This window comes from Moschus berezovskii, chromosome 7, assembly GCF_049115385.1.
Source record: "Moschus berezovskii isolate FMDL1 chromosome 7, NW_MosBer_1.0, whole genome shotgun sequence".
NCBI lineage: Eukaryota > Metazoa > Chordata > Mammalia > Artiodactyla > Moschidae > Moschus > Moschus berezovskii.
The window spans coordinates 97,651,735-97,667,822 of NC_142466.1; the positions used below are offsets into that span (position 1 = coordinate 97,651,735).

Genomic DNA, 16,088 nt, shown 5'->3' on the forward strand with positions numbered 1-16,088 from the left:
GCCTTTTAAACAGCAGATTATATTCCTTGTTCATCTTTTTCAAAATTTAGATGACATGATTATTTTTTCTGATTTTTGAAGTTTTTTATTCTTTATTGAGATATAATCCACATAACATAAAGGTCACCATTTTAAAGTATACAACTCAGTGGTTTATTAATATATTTAGTGTGTTATGTAACCATCACTGCTACTTACAGTATAATTGCAAAGCGTTTCCATCGCTCCCAAAAGCATTTTCATACCTGTTAAGAGCCCCAATACTCCTCTGTCCTTGTCCCCTGGCAGCTGTATAGAGGCTTCAGTTTGTGGATCTGTGAGAGCGAAGCACCCAGGTTTGCCAAGCAAGTCAAAAATAGGAGTAAGGGAGAGAGTGTCCAAATTCTTTGGTAGGGCTTGAAAGACCCTGGGTACTATTAATACCCAGCCTGAGATCTAGGTATTTCTTTCTTATCCTGGAATAGGCTGTCCTCCCCATCACCTTGCCTGAAGCGTCCTGACATACAGGCATTTAGCACTGAAATAGGCATCAGGGAATGACTGTAGGTGTTTGATTGGAGGACTGACATGATCAGAATGGTGTTTAACAGGATGGTTTGGCAGTAGTGTGCAGAATTGTATGAAAAACATTGGAGTCAAATAAATTGTGTGGCACATGTGAATTTCTTTCGTTTTATATAGGTTAGAGATCTTTTAGTCATCTCTTCTGTGAATGCTGTTTAATATTAATGTAAACTACTTTTGGTTTTATATCATGAAATACTGAGCACAGTTTATTTTCCCCCAATATCTTTATAGCAGAAGATAACTAATGTAATATCATTAATTTAGTAAACAAGTTGAAGAGAATTTAATTCCTAGTTCATCTCACTTGCTGAGACTGAAGTCAACATTTACTAGATAGATATGTTGTTTCGGTTTTCAATGACTTGTGTCATTACAGGTATCTCTAAGATTGGTCTGGGAAAGGAAAGGAAGTGAATCTTTGTTGTATACCTTCTTGTTCTAGGTACTGTTGCTTTTTAATACATTATCTCATGTAATGATTACAACATCTAGGGAAGGTGATGTTACTCTAAAATGTTAAGAACTAGCCTGTGAACCTGGCCCTTATTGGCCCTCAGACTCATGCTCTGTCCGTTGTATGCACACTGTGTCTGGGGTTGTTTAAAATCACATTGACTCTTTTCTCCAGTGCTCAATTGTGTCCAGCTCTTTCGACTGCATGGACTATAGCCAGCCAGGCTCCTGTGTGCATGGAACTTCCCAGGCAAGAATACTGGGGTGGGTTGCCATTTCCTTCTCCAGGGAATCTTCCTGACCCAGGGACTGAACCTACATCTCCTGCATCTCCTGCATTGGCAGGCTGATTCTTTACTAGCTGAGCCACCAGGGAAGCGCCCCCTTTAAATATAACTGGAATAAAAACTCGAAAAGAGAAAAAAAAAAAAAAATCATGTTCCACTGGTGCGAACACACTTGGATTTTCCTATATATTTTTTTATACATTATATTGGTGTATGTATAGCTTTGTCTTCTACCTTACTTAACATTCATCAGCATATTTCCATATTGTTATATACACAACCTTTTTTAGATAGCTGTGTAATATTCCATGGCTGTGTCACGCTATTTCCTGATGTGGGAAGTTTTAAGTGTTTAAATATTCTTAATATTTCCACTGTTTTCAGTGTAGAGATTGTGGAACTGTTGTGTAGGCAGTTGGACACAGTGTCATGAACAAACAGGGCATCTTTTGGGAGTAAAACCATCCAGCAGGGGTCATGTCAGGTTGGATTGGTGTGTAGGTTTTCCCAAACACTATTAACATCTAGGCAGTGAGAATAAACCCACTGAAATTTTCTTAAGAACATGGTACAGAGTTTGAACATGTCCTGAAAGAGAGTCAATAAGGAATCTTCTAGAGATAAACTGAATATTTCCACATGTTGTAAAGTACTTAAAGAATACTTATCATTAAATCCTATTTAAGTATTAATTTATAGGACTTTGCTCATCAGTGCTCTGAAGACTGGAAATAGCACTGGCAAAAGCAGATGTGATGGCTTTAATAAGGTTGGGGAAAACCAACTCTGAAGACTTGAATCGTGGGAGTGGAAGAGAATGCTGAGAGAAGAAATGAGATATTACAGTGGGATGGCTGAGGACAGAATATTTTTATACATAGTAAGAGCCCTCTTGTCTCAGTGCTGTAAGATTCTGGTAGTTGGTTAATCAAGAAAGTTTTTAAAGTGAGGAGTCACAAAATGATTTGTAAATGTATGTAGCATTTTGACTTAAAAATATGTATTTATTAAACAATATTTTGAAAGAGAGCCCAGAGTTTTTCTTTGAGAATAACTAAGTTTCCCCATTCTTGAATAAACCACGTTCATAATGCATTGAGTACACATTCCAGTTTTAATTTCTTTAAAAAGGAATTTAAAGACTTGCAGATACAAAAACTTAGATTTTTATCTTGCCTCCACCTAAGGCAACAGCTATTTTTAAAAAGGAACTCGTCCTAAGTTTTTCTGTAGCATCCAATTTTGTTTTCATAGAAAATTTATTTTCATTCTTATGAAGAGTTGAAACCACATAATTACAGTAATGAATACAGTTGGTACACAGACTGGATAACATACATAACTGACTCTTGAAGCACAAGAGCAGCTCTCCTGGTTGGAGCTCAAGTACTCATGAATGTTCTAGAGAGTGACCTAGTAGCCTTGAGGATTCACTGAGCCATGGGCATTGATTGGCATGCTTTACAGACAGAAGCACACTTTGGTTAATCTGGAGCATTAAGTTGGGGATACATTCTAAGAGTGACGTGGATTGAACAGTAGGAGAAGGAAAAAGGAGTGACTGAGAAGTGGTCAGAGAGGTAGTTGGGGGAATAATTAAGATTAACAGGTTGCATTGGGGGAGACCAGATGCGTCAGCTCCAGTAGACGGGTCAAGAAAAGAGCTGAAAGACTTCAGAAGAAAGGTGTGGGATCTTTAGAGTGATTTTGACCTTTGAAAGAATTTTGATATGAAAGGGGAAAGAAGCCAGACTGCTGAGAGGTTAAGACATTCTTAAAGGAGGACATCCACTCTGAGCCTCCTGTTGCAATGAGGAATAACTGTAGTGATGTGCAGAGATTTTGCAGATTGCTGCTGTTTGACTCATTTTCTTTCTAATGATTGTGTTGGAGAATTAAACATAAAGCTTTTTATTTTATCTTTTACAGTGGGTCTCGCCTGGTGGGGAGTTTGTTCCCTAGGGGATGTTTTGTAGTGTTGAGACTTTTGGTTGTTACAGCTGGTCCTACTGGCTTCTTGTGGGTGGAGATCAGGGATGTTGCTGAGCATCCTGCAGTGAACAGGGTCGCCCCCTCCAACAAAGAACTGTCTTAAAAAATGTCAGTATTGCTGAAATGGAGAAACCATCAATTCTGTGATAACATCTTACAACGTTAATTCACTTTTTGGTTCCCATAATTACTAGCTAACTCATAAGATCCCCCAGTTACCTTCTGTTTAATTGGAATGGTGGTAGGAAAGTCGCATCATTCTGGAATGCTAATGGGTCTCATTTTGAACTGCAGCCTGAACCTAGTTTAGTGGTGCCAAAGTTGGGGTTTCTGGCAGTTCACGTTCATAGTAAGTAGGATTTCTTCCCTTATGGTATATTATTCCCCAGCCTTGGAATGTTGATGAAAATCGAGACAAGTTTTACATTTACAGAATTATATGATGGGCACATTTGCAACTAGAACTAAATATTTCTGTTTTGAATCCACTCTTCTAAGTGATTCTGTGTGTAAAATATTTGTTTGGAGAACTGATTTTTGGCCTTAGAAATGACTCATCCTTTCTGCTGAATTCCCATTTGGGGCTCAGGAAGGCAGGTGTGTTATCATCATTATCGTTGATAGGTAGTAGGGTGCCCTCCTGATGCCTGGTACTGAACAGAATACTTGAAATAACGTTCAGAAGATGACCCCAATTCAGAATTCCTTCTGTACTGATTTTGCACCGAGGCAATAGTTCTCAAATTTGTGAGGAGTCAGGGCACTGGAAAGTCATGATACTCTTGATAAACTAATTTTTATCAAGCTATGATGTAGCACCCAATTATTTAAGACTGCCTGGACTCCTCCTGTGCAACCAAGACTTTATCAGGCTGAGCTTTTCTGTTTTACCTTGTGGTTTAGTTGCTAAGTCGTGTCCGACTCTTGTGACCCCATGGACTGTAGCCTGCCAGGCTGCTCTGTCAGTGGGATTCTCCATTGACAATTCTCCATTGGCAAGAATACTGGAGTGGGTTGCCATTTCCTTCCCCAGGGGATCTTCCCAACCCAGGAATTGAATCCAGGTCTCCTGCACTGTAGGTAGATTCTTTACCAACTGAGCTACAAGGGAAGCTTCACCTTAGTATGTATGAATGATTATTCTCCCAAGGTGTTCTTTGGTCCATCATGCAAACAGATGCGTGTGAAAATCTTTGTGGCAGGGAGGGTTTAGGCTCTTGATTGCAGTTCCCTTATGCTTTTAAAATACAACAGATGAAATATTACAACTCAAAAGAATCTGAAGCCAAGATAGCCTTAAAGTCTTAAAGCATGATCTTGACCCATGGACAAAATAAAAATTTTGTTTATTGTTGTTTGATATGTCTGATTTCATTGGAACCCAGTGTGAACCTTGAAGCTACAAAGAAAAGAAGAGAAATACACTAAAATTTATTTCTCAAATCATGCAATTCTTTTTATTTCTATGGTCCCTAAAATTGATTAGGCCTGTGGTTGAGCCGAGATGTCATGCTTTTTTATCTTCTTTTCTAGAACAGTTCTTTATGAATATTTAGTTATGTTCCTTGGGTTTTAATGTGTACATAAGACAGTAACTGGAACCTGGAGACCTTGTGTGAGTTCTCTGCAGGAATATAGGCAGACAGAAAAAAGCAACTCCCCTCCGCACCCCACTTAGTATTCAGCCTCAGGAGCTAGTGTGAGTGTTTAAGGGGGGAAAGGGAAGAATGAGTGAAAATTGGAAGATGAGGAAAACCAAGAACATAAAGCCTCCAGAGCCAGGGTCAAAGGAATCGAAGGATGGTCACCTCTGCCTTGAATACTATGTGAAACATTGAGAGCAACAAAACAACTGCATTAGTTTCCTGTAGTTTTTGTTTCTGCTCATCTTCTAAAAACATTTTTTTTACACATATGCTTGAACTTTAGAGCAATCCAATTCTGTGCACCTGAGATCCATTTAAGGAAAAGAAAAGAAAATTTTTTTTGTAACCTATAGTTACATAGACATGCTTGCTTTATTGCAGTGCTTGGTTCACAGTGGTTACTCAAATAAGTACCCTGACTGTCCACTCCTTGGGTGTTTAGGTACTAGACTATCAATTCGTCAGAGGGTCAGCTGGGAGTAGGAGACCGGAGACTAATGGCAGAGACTGGCAATGATGGTCAACCAGGACGCGTGTCGCTAGATAGAGAAATAGAACCTCCTCAAGTCAGTCCACTGAAGCCTGCTTTGAAATCTAGAAGTAGAAAACAGCCAGGGATGAGGGACTGCAGGAGAAATGCTCGCTGAGATATGCTTGCCAAGACTTCATTTCCATCTAGAGCTGCAGGAAGGAGGTCTTGTGCTCTTCCCAGAGTGTCTTAGCTATTGAGCCACAGAGTCAGGAGCTATCTTGGGCTTCTCTGCTTCCAGACTCATGAATTCACCTCCTCCCTGGGATGAGTTGTCTTTTTTTTAAAAAATAATGCTGTTTGTTTATTTTTGGCTTTGTTGGATCTTTGTTGCTGCGTGGGCTTTTCTCTAGTGGTGGTGAACCGGGGCTGCTGTCTAGTTGTGGTGTGTAGGCTTCTCGTTGCGTGGCTTCTCCTGTTGGGGAGCACAGGCTCTAGGGGGTGCAAGCTTCAGCAGTTGCAGCGCGCAGACTCAGCAGTTGTGGTTCTCGGGCTCTGGAGCACGGGCTCAGTAGTTGTGGCACACGGGCTTAGTTGCTCTGCTGCACGTGGGATCTTCCTGGATCAGGGATCGAACCTGTGTCTCCTGCATTTGCAGGCAGATTCTTCACCACTGAGCCATCAGGGAGGCCCTGGGATGAGTTTTTAAGCAACCATTTGTTGATTGTTTATATAAGGGCATTTGTTGTTGTAGCTCTCATTCCCAGTATGGAGGATGTGAAAATTGGCTTTGTAGTGGTTTTCACCCAATTCCATGTGATTGGCAGCAATTTATTAGGTTTCCTAGAGAGATTATTTTGATTGTTCCAGAATAAGACTGACAGTCTTGGAACAAGCACAGAATGACTGCAGAATACTAGTATTGTTGATAGGCTCTGCTTCCTGTGGTAGTAAAATTATATCAATCATTTAAAAAATTTAAATCTACGAAGATTTTGAACCTCTTTCTTTGCATATAAATGCCCCATAGGTACTTACAGTGTGAACTACTGTATATATCTATTGTGTGAAATTCAAGCTTACTTTATCATTCTTTTGTAATTGAAACTGTTTATCTGTCTAGAGTGAATAATGATCATCCAAAACTTATTCTGGGTGCCAAAAAAGTCAAGGTTTTTTTTCAGTTATTCTTTTTGGCTGCCCTTAAAAGTAACTCAGTCACTAGAAAAATAATCTAAATTACTAAGATAATAATAGTAAGAAGACTGTCTTAAGCTCTTGGCAGGCAAAAAAAAAAATTCTATGGATTTCCCTTTTGAGAATTATGTGAAATCCTGAAATTTTGAGCTTTATTTTGCTTTGCTTTATGTGATTTTAGGCACATTACTATGCACAACTTTCTTTGGGGAATCTTGAATCTTTATGGGGAATCTTTGTGTCCTGTAGAACTTAATTTTTGTATGTTGTGACTTATACTTGTCAGTGAGGTATAAAGATTTTTTCTTTTATTTATATATGCACATTTGGATAAAAAAGACACACACATATATATATGAAACAATTTTTCCTCTTTTACAGAATTAAATGTGAGGGAATCTGATCTAAGAGTTTGTGATGAATCATCATGTAAATATGGAGGAGTCTGTAAAGAAGATGGAGATGGTTTGAAATGTGCATGTCAGTTTCAGGTAAGGAAATCAAACCTTTTTTCAAAAATTTTAACATTTGTCATATTTTGTAATTCTACATTTTTTTAAATTAAAAAGCTTATTAAAACATCTTGAACCCTACAAGAAATTTGGGTTCACAGCCCACTGATTCTTTCTTGTCAAATGAAACGCTGCTGTTTGTACCTTCTGTTCTTTTCTTGAATGATAAGGACAGACTGACTCTCATAGAATGTGAAAATGCCTTGAAAAAAATATTAAAAGTTTTATTCAAATGTAAGGTATAATTGTCACTGAAAGGAAGTAGGGTATAGCTGCAGTGGAGTCACTTATTTAAGATGTTGGTCTTTTTCCCCCTTTCCTTCCCTTTCTGGTCTTTCTCTTTCCCTTATTTGCTTATTTCCCTTATTTTTCCCTTATTTGCTGCTGTCTCATCTTTTTTAGGCCAAAGAATATGACTGCCTCAGGGTATATGCGAGTTAGAGATGGACTAGAAAGGGGGGATATTCGCACTCTCAAACTAAGAGTGCGAATATCTCTATTTTTCAGATGCTGTTTTATTTGTGAGTTTGTTGTCTAAAAAATAAAAAAAATGGAAGTGAAATGTGCTACATGTTTTTTTTTCTCTTTTGTTTGTGTTGCACAGCTTGTGGGATCTTAGTTCCCCTGACCAGGGACCATTGTTCACAAGGTGGTCCCTTATTCAGAATTTGTGATGAGACAAAAAAGGAACTAGAAATTTTTAAATTCATGATCTTATTCTAATTGTACCTACCATTTTGGATTTTAAAGGGAAGAAAGGGAACAGAGATAGGAATAAAACAGCATAGAATAGTCAGTATTTCTAGAAACCCTATATAGCTTCAGGCATAATTCTGTATGATCCATCTGAAAATAGCATATTTCCCATCCTTTCTTAGGATATTGTAATGAGAATCAGAATCAGAAAGAGACCTTGAATATGAAGCCTTTTTGAAAACTGTTAACTATCATATTTATTTTCATTAAAAGAAGTAGAAAGTTTAAGTAAAGGAGGAAGGGGTGGGGAGTATACTGATAACCAGCCAAAAATGTTCCTCTTGGTCAAAAGGGACTTTACAATCCACTGTTTATTGACAATAACCACCTTTGAAGTGGCTTAGCTAACTTTGTGCCCACCCCTCCATGATTCCTCGTGTAACAGTAGTCAGACCAGTGTAACTACTGTGTATAAAATAAATAATCAACATGGACCTACTGTCCAGCACAGGGAACCCTACTCAATATTCTGTAATAACTTACATGGGAAAAGAATCTTAAAAAGAATGGATATATGCATATATAACTGGATCACTTTGTTGTACACCTGAATTAACACAGCATTGTAAATCAACTATAATATAAAATAAAAATTAAAAAAATAGGCAATGTTATGTCTGCCTGCCCTCTTGCTCCCTAAACCTTCTTAAGAAGGATAGAAACTAAAGTGGGCTTCTTTCCTTAAAAGAACATGTTGATGTACATGGTATGTACCAAGCCCTCATGTACTTTTACTTCTTGTTCTTCATGTTAGGTAAATTTTACTTACCTACATCAAGGTTCACTGATCCTTTTTTCTGTCATCACCATTCTGCCATTCAGTGAGTCTTTACTTTCAGATACTTTATTTTTAGAATTTATAGTTTCTGTTTGAGATTTCTTGTCTTTTCATTCTTGACAAGCTTATTTTCCTTGAGCATAGATATGATGCTTTAAAAATCTTTGCCAATTTCAACATCTGGGACATCTCAGGGATCATTTCTATTGATTGCCTTTTCATTTGAGAATGGATTGTGTTTTCTTTATTTTCTGATTTATTCTGACTGTATCCTACACATTGTGAATGATATGTTTTCTAGTGTTTGAATTACGTTCCACTGAGTATTGTCATTTTTGAAACAGTTGAATTGTCTGAAAAACAGCAGACTTTTTCCTTCCTGTTTGGGTAGCAACACAAGTATCGTTTGTTTCAGTCTTAGCTGGTCTACTTGGAGTGTGCCCCATGAGTGCTTGGTTCAAAAGTCAGCCACAGAATCTGGGGCTCCCTGCTCTCTCTCTTCTTTCTGGGACTTTCTCGCTCACTTTCCAGTGTCTTTGGTTGCTCTGAATTCTGTCCTCTGGGTCTTCATGCAACAAAGATTGCAGGTTTTTGGTGGGTGTTTTAGCCATCCTGGGTGGGGAAAACTGGGACTATTCCCCTCTTCAACTGTTTTTGGTTTCCTTAGGTTAAAGTCCTTGATGTGGGGCTGTCGGGCCAATGGAATGTTCATGTACAGATTAGCATTCTCACCAAGAGCAGTGTTACCAGGCTGCTTGTTTCCTTTTAGCCTCTTGATAGTGAATTTTGTCAGTCCTTTTAAATTATATAAATATGAAAGGGAATGAAACTTATGCATTTGATTACTGGGGAAATTGGAAATGTGCCATAGATTTATTTACCATTTTTTGTGAATTAATATTTCATATTCTATTTTGGGGAGTATTTTCTTTTTCCCTGTGTTGATCTGTAAAGATACATGTGTATACTGTATTAATAAAATATAATACACTGTTTGTGTTGTTCTTATAATATTGCTTACTGTGCTGAGCATTTTATATCCATTAACTTCTAAATATTTTATATATATTTATATATAAAAGTTAACATAACTTAAACTCTTATGAGAACCTACGATGTAGATATCATTTTGATACATATTTTTAAAGTATGGTGTTTGCCATAGTCAACAACTTGAACATTATATAAGCAAAAAATGTCTTCCTTCCACTCCAGACTACCAGGTGTTCTTCTCAGAGTCAACATCTGTTAATTCTTACATTTCCTTTTAAAAATATTCTGTGTTTTACTAATACATAACTGTTTTAATTTCTTTTAAATACTGAGTCACTTATGCATGCGTACTAAGTCACTTCAGTCTTTTCCGACTCTTTGCAATCCTATGGACTGTATCTCACCAGGCTCCTCTGTCTAAGGGATTCTCTAGGCAAGAATACTGGAGTGGGATGCCATGTCCTCCTCCAGGGGATCTTCCCAACCCAGGGCTCAAACCCATATCTCTTATGTCTCCTGTACTGGCAGGCGGGTTCTTTATCACTAGAGCCACCTGGGATATATGTAATCCATATAAACTAAAGTCCCATAGAGACGGTTACTTTTTAGTTTATATGGATTACAAAGAAAGCTTTATATATTTTAAAGAAGTTATCTTAGTGTTATTTTCATTTTATGTTTTTTATATAAAGTTTTACATTTTCATTTTATATTTATCTTTGTCTTCATGATTCTGCTTTTCATTCTCAAAGTCTTTCCTTGCAGCTCTAAGGTTATAAAGCCGTTTGGCCTTTTTAATGTGCTTGAACAGCTAGAGAACCTTCTCATGATCTGTCTGAATCCCTTGTAATCTTACCTTGTGGCAAAGCAAGAAAGTAAAAGAAAAGTTAGGGGTTTAGATGAGTAGACATTTACCCAGAGCTTACTTTGTGGTAGGTGCTGGGGATATAAAGATGTTTAAAGACAAATTACTTACCTTGTAGGAGCAAACTGCCTAAGGGCTTACTTGATCCTGCTGCTGAGTGAAAGTTTCTTTGACTCCTCTGCCTTCTTTATAAGCTTTTAAGTCTCTTCAACTTAGACTTCCGTTCTTGGTGGTTTAAGAGCAATGACCTCATGTGCCCATTAAACACTTTTCTGTGGATGCTATAGCAGTATCTTTCAATTCATTTAAAAACCTTGCTTATGATTCATCATGCTTTGAGTGTCAAGCTTTCGGGGGGCATAATCGAAGCACATTTTAACACATAATAATAGGATTTTAAATTCTGAAATTGTTTTTTTTAGCCTGTTAATAGGAACTATTGCATCTTGCCATGTGCATAAACAAAATTGCTTTTATTAATTTTGAACAAAGAAAAATGATCAGTATTGCATCTTTTCATTGAAACCTGAGTAATATGTAAAGAGGAATGCCTGTGGCTTTTCCTGTTTTCTTTCTTCCCCTTTGTTCTTTTGACTGGAGTTCTCAGGCTGATATCTTTTTTTCCTGAGTTTCATAGTATTTGCTCTAGCTAACGGAGAAGGCAATGGCAAGCCACTCCAGTACTCTTGCCTAGAAAATCCCATGGATGGAGGAGCCTGGTAGGCTGCAGTCCGTGGGGTCGCTAAGGGTCGGACTCGACTGAGCGACTTCACTTTCACTTTTCACACATTGGAGAAGGAAATGGCAACCCACTCCAGTGTTCTTGCCTGGAGAATCCCAGGGACGGGGGAGCCTGGTGGGCTTCCGTCTGTGGGGTCACACAGAGTCGGACACGACTAAAGTGACTTAGCAGCAGCAGCAGCAGCTCTAGCTAAGTACTGTGTCCTCTTATTAGACTTTTGTATTAGTCAGGATTCTCCTGAGAAACAGAGCCAACAAGGTATACAGAGAGAGAAGAGAGAAAGAAATTACAAGGAATGGCCTCAACTCAGTTATGGGCACGAAGTCCCATGATCTGCAGCCTGAAAATCAAAAAGGCTGGTAATGTGGTTCCAATGTGGGTCTGAAGGCCGGAGGATCAGAGGAACTGATATGTAAGTCTCAGTCCATAGGCCTGAGAAGCAGGAGAAAACCAGGGTCCCAGCTCAACCAAGGTCAGGAGCTCATTCTCCCTTCATTTGCCTTTTTCTGATCAGGCCCTCAGTGGGTCGGATGGTCCCACCACATTGGAGAGGGTATTTATTCAGTTCACTAATTTAAATGGCAATGTCATCGAGAAATACCCTTTACAGATACTTCAGAAATATTTAATCTAGGCACCCTGGAGCCCAGTCAAGTTGATACTTAAAATTAACCATCACAACCTTGTTAATATTGTATTCAGCACAGTTCCTGACACACAGTAGGTCCATAATAAATGCTTGAATGGATGTGGCTGCAGAGTTGTACACTGCTGCATCTTTGTAAACGGCTTCAAATCACTCTTTCAGATAAAGAGTAGGTATGGGGGACAGTTCTTTCCGCCAGGAAGAGTGACAGTAAAGAGGAGGCAAACCTTAAGTTAGAGTCATGCCTGAGTCAGAAGTTGCATGTTGTTAAAATTGCCCAAATCGTTTGATTTTTCTGTAGCATAAGAAGCTCCTAAAAGCAGCTCCTGGAAACTGACTGACCAAGGAACTGCAGGTCTGCTTTTCCCATCATGCTCGCTCCTTGGTATGTGCTTGTTAGGTTGCATTTCAAGGACATTGCCTATCTGTTTCAGCTCCTTGCTCACTACCACCAAGTGACATATAGTGAGATCCGCTGAAAAATTGGAGCATGTAGTGGTTAGAGTACATACTTGTTAGGAATTAGCTGTGACCCGAGACAATTACTTAAAACTCAGAAATGATAATATCTGTAGCAGAACCAGCGAATGTTTGTTGAAAATTTACTATGGCCAGATACAAATGCTAAAGATGGATTTCTCTTATTTAATCCTCATAACAGTTTTGTTAGGTAGATACTATTATAATTACCGTTTTACAGATAGGGGAAGAAAATGGCATTGGTGCTAACCCATAGTCACACGAATGGTTGACCCAAGAACTGAACTCAGCATTTGACTTCAGAGCTCTGGCTCCAAGCACTAAGTAGAGTACTGGAGTGGGTTGCCATTTCCTTCTCCATATGTGCTTTGCAGGACTGTTATAGTTAAGTTAGTTTAGGACATTTAAAGTTGCAGCCAATATTTACTAGATAGAAACTCTTCGTTAAATATTAGCTATTACCATATAGATTCTCAGCCCTATCAGACTTAATAACCCTTTTTTATAACCAATAATTTGTATTCTACTTCTTTTCTAAAATGAAATTTGTAGATAATGTAGCTTACATAAACACGTAATTAAAGAAATCAATATAATGTATAATTGAAGTGTAAAGGAGAAATAAAAGTAATTTATAATAAAATATTTCCAAATGTAAATGCTGGGACATGATTATACTAGAAGACAATGAAAGAGTCCGTTGCTTATATCTACTTAAATGAATATTTGGATTTTTAAAAAGATCATCATCAGCACTTTCATACCAGTAGTACTTGAAAATGGAAAGTAGAAGTATGGTGAATGCTAGAATAAAAACTATTAGGAGAAGCTGCTGCTGCTGCTGCTGCTGCTAAGTTGTTTCAGTTGTGACCGACTTTGTGCGACCCCATCGACGGCAGCCCACCAGGCTCCCCCGTCCCTGGGATTCTCCAGGCAAGAACACTGGAGTGGGTTGCCATTTCCTTCTCCAATGCATGAAAGTGAAACGTGAAAGTGAAGTCGTTCAGTCTTGTCCGACTCTTAGCGACCCCATGGACTGCAGCCTACCAGGCTCCTCCATCCATGGGATTTTCTAGGCAAGAGCACTGGAGTGGGGTGCCATTGCCTTCTCCGATTAGGAGAAGCTAGAGCAGTCTTATTTGTTTATGATCTTACCGTAGTTCCTGCGTGAATGGCTAGAGATGCATTCAGAAATTGTATGGTGTATAAAAAAAGAAATTGTATATAAACAAAAAGAAATTGTATGTTATGTTGTATGGAACTGCCCTTTCCTTTGTGGTACTTAGAGCACCCTTAGAATCCATCTGCTAAATGATAGTAATGTGCTCTTGTCATTAGTTCAGTCGCTCGCTTGTGTCCAGTTCTTTGCGACCCCATGGACTGCAGCACGCCAGGCCTCCCTGTCTATCACCAACTCCTGGAGTTCACTCAAACTCATGTCCATAGAGTCAGTGATGCCATACAGCCATCTCATCCTCTGTCATCCTCTTCTCCTCCCGCCTTCAATCTTTCCCAGCATCAGGGTCTTTTCAGATGAGTCAGTTCTTAACAGGTGGCCAAAGTATTGGAGTTTCAGCTTCAGCATCAGTCTTTCCAATGAATATTCAGGACTGATTTCCTTTAGGATGGACTGGTTGGATCTCCTTGCAGTCTAAGGGACTCTCAAGAGTCTTCTCCAACACCGTAGTTCAAAAGCATCAATTCTTTGGTGCTCAGCTTTCTTCACAGTCCAACTCTCACACCCATACATGACCACTGGAAAAACCATACATAGCCTTGAACTTTAGTCGTTTATATTTTTGAAATATAGAAGTTTTAAAGTTTTTTAAACATAACAATTCAGTGTCAGTTCTCAAATCTGTATCATCTTTTTTCTTTTCATCTACTAATTCTTCAAGGTCCAGTTCACGTTTCACTTTCTCTGAGGAGGCTTTCTTAAATACCTTATATCTTACAGTAATAGGTGTTAGATATTATACTTATCGTCTGTACTTTTGATTTAGTACATGATCATACATATACACACACATATATATTTCATATTTATATGGCTCTCTAATAAGATTGTAAAGTCGCAGAGAACAGAGCTCATGTGTCTTCTACCGCATTTACCTTGAAACCTTTTTATACTAGAGGTGTTGAATAAGTGAATTTTGATGGTTTACATCATTAGTGCTTATTCCACACATTGGGAAGAATCTCCTCTTATATTATCTCCTTGGCTCGCTAGCAAATGAGGTAGATAGGGTAGAGATTTTCATTCTCATTTTTATGGATAGTTGATAGTTAAAATATTTTCATTATAAATGTGAAAAAAGGTATGAGAAAGTAGCACAGCTCTTCTTTTTAAAAACCAAATAAAAGAACAAACTTGTGTAGTAGAAGTGTGTTACAATACTCTGGCATTGCATTTGTGAATATGAAATGAGCTATTAATATTCATGCCTCGTTCTGAGAATTTATTTTTGTTTCTTTTGCAGTGCCATACGAATTACATTCCTGTCTGTGGATCAAATGGGGACACATACCAAAATGAATGCTTTCTCAGAAGGGCTGCTTGTAAGCACCAGAAAGAGATAACAGTAGTAGCGAGAGGACCATGCTACTCTGGTACGTGTGATGCTCCTGAAGAAATGTTAGAAACGGTTCCGCCATACTGAGATGAAGGTTCCAGTCAGAGGTTTATTCCCAGGACTGCTGTGTGGATGATTATGTGGGAAGTGGGCGGGGTTTTTTTTTGCCCTCATTTCATGTTGCTTTTTAACCCCGGGTGGTCTCTCTTATTACTTCTTCTGTGTTACTTCTCAGGAAGTTTTTAATGTTTAGTACTATAGGCAATGCCAAAGAATGCTCAAACTACCGCACAATTGCACTCATCTCACACGCTAGCAAAGTCATGCTCAAAATTCTCCAAGCCAGGCTTCAGCAGTATGTAAACCGTGAAATCCCAGATGTTCAAGCAGGTTTTAGAAAAGGCAGAGGCACCAGAGATCAAATTGCCAACATCCGCTGGATCATGGAGAAAGCAAGAGAGTTTCAGAAAAACATCTATTTCTGCTTCATTGACTATGCCAAAGCCTTTGACTGTGTGGATCACAATAAACTGTGGAACATTCTGAAAGAGATGGGAATCCCAGACCACCTGACCTGCCTCTTGAGAAACCTGTATGCAGGTCAGGAAGCAACAGTTAGAACTGGACATGGAACAACAGACTGGTTCCAAATAGGAAAAGGTGTACATCAAGGTTGTATATTGTCACCTTGCTTATTTAACTTATATGCAGAGTACATCATGAGGAACGCTGGGCTGGAAGAAGCACAAGCTGGGATCAAGATTGCTGGGAGAAATATCAATAACCTCAGATATGCAGATGACACTACCCTTATGGCAGAAAGTGAAGAGGAACTCAAAAGCCTCTTGATGAAAGTGAAAGAGGAGAGTGAAAAGGTTGGCTTGAAGCTCAACATTCAGAAAACAAAGATCATGGCATCTGGTCCCATCACTTCATGGGAAATAGATGGAAAAACAGTGGAAACAGTGTCAGACTTTATTGTTTTGGGCTCCAAAATCACTGCAGATGCTGATTGCAGCCATGAAATTAAAAGACGCTTACTCTTTGGAAGGGAAGTTATGACCAACCTTGATAGTATTTTAAAAAGCAGAGACATTACTTTGCCAACCAAGGTCCGTCTAGTCAAGGCAAT

The 16,088-nt window shown here is 38.6% G+C and overlaps 1 protein-coding gene across 10 annotated transcripts in view; it reads left to right on the forward strand.

The window, feature by feature from the left end:
• Nucleotides 1-16,088, forward strand: part of TMEFF1 (transmembrane protein with EGF like and two follistatin like domains 1) — a 151,552-nt gene that overhangs the window by 76,015 nt on the left and 59,449 nt on the right. For all 10 annotated transcript variants that reach the window (XM_088838197.1, XM_088838196.1, XM_088838193.1 and 7 more), the window contains 2 exons: nucleotides 6,993-7,102; nucleotides 14,864-14,993. In XM_088838197.1, coding sequence (XP_088694323.1) covers nucleotides 6,993-7,102; nucleotides 14,864-14,993 — 240 coding nt within the window. The remainder of the gene's footprint in view (nucleotides 1-6,992; nucleotides 7,103-14,863; nucleotides 14,994-16,088) is intronic.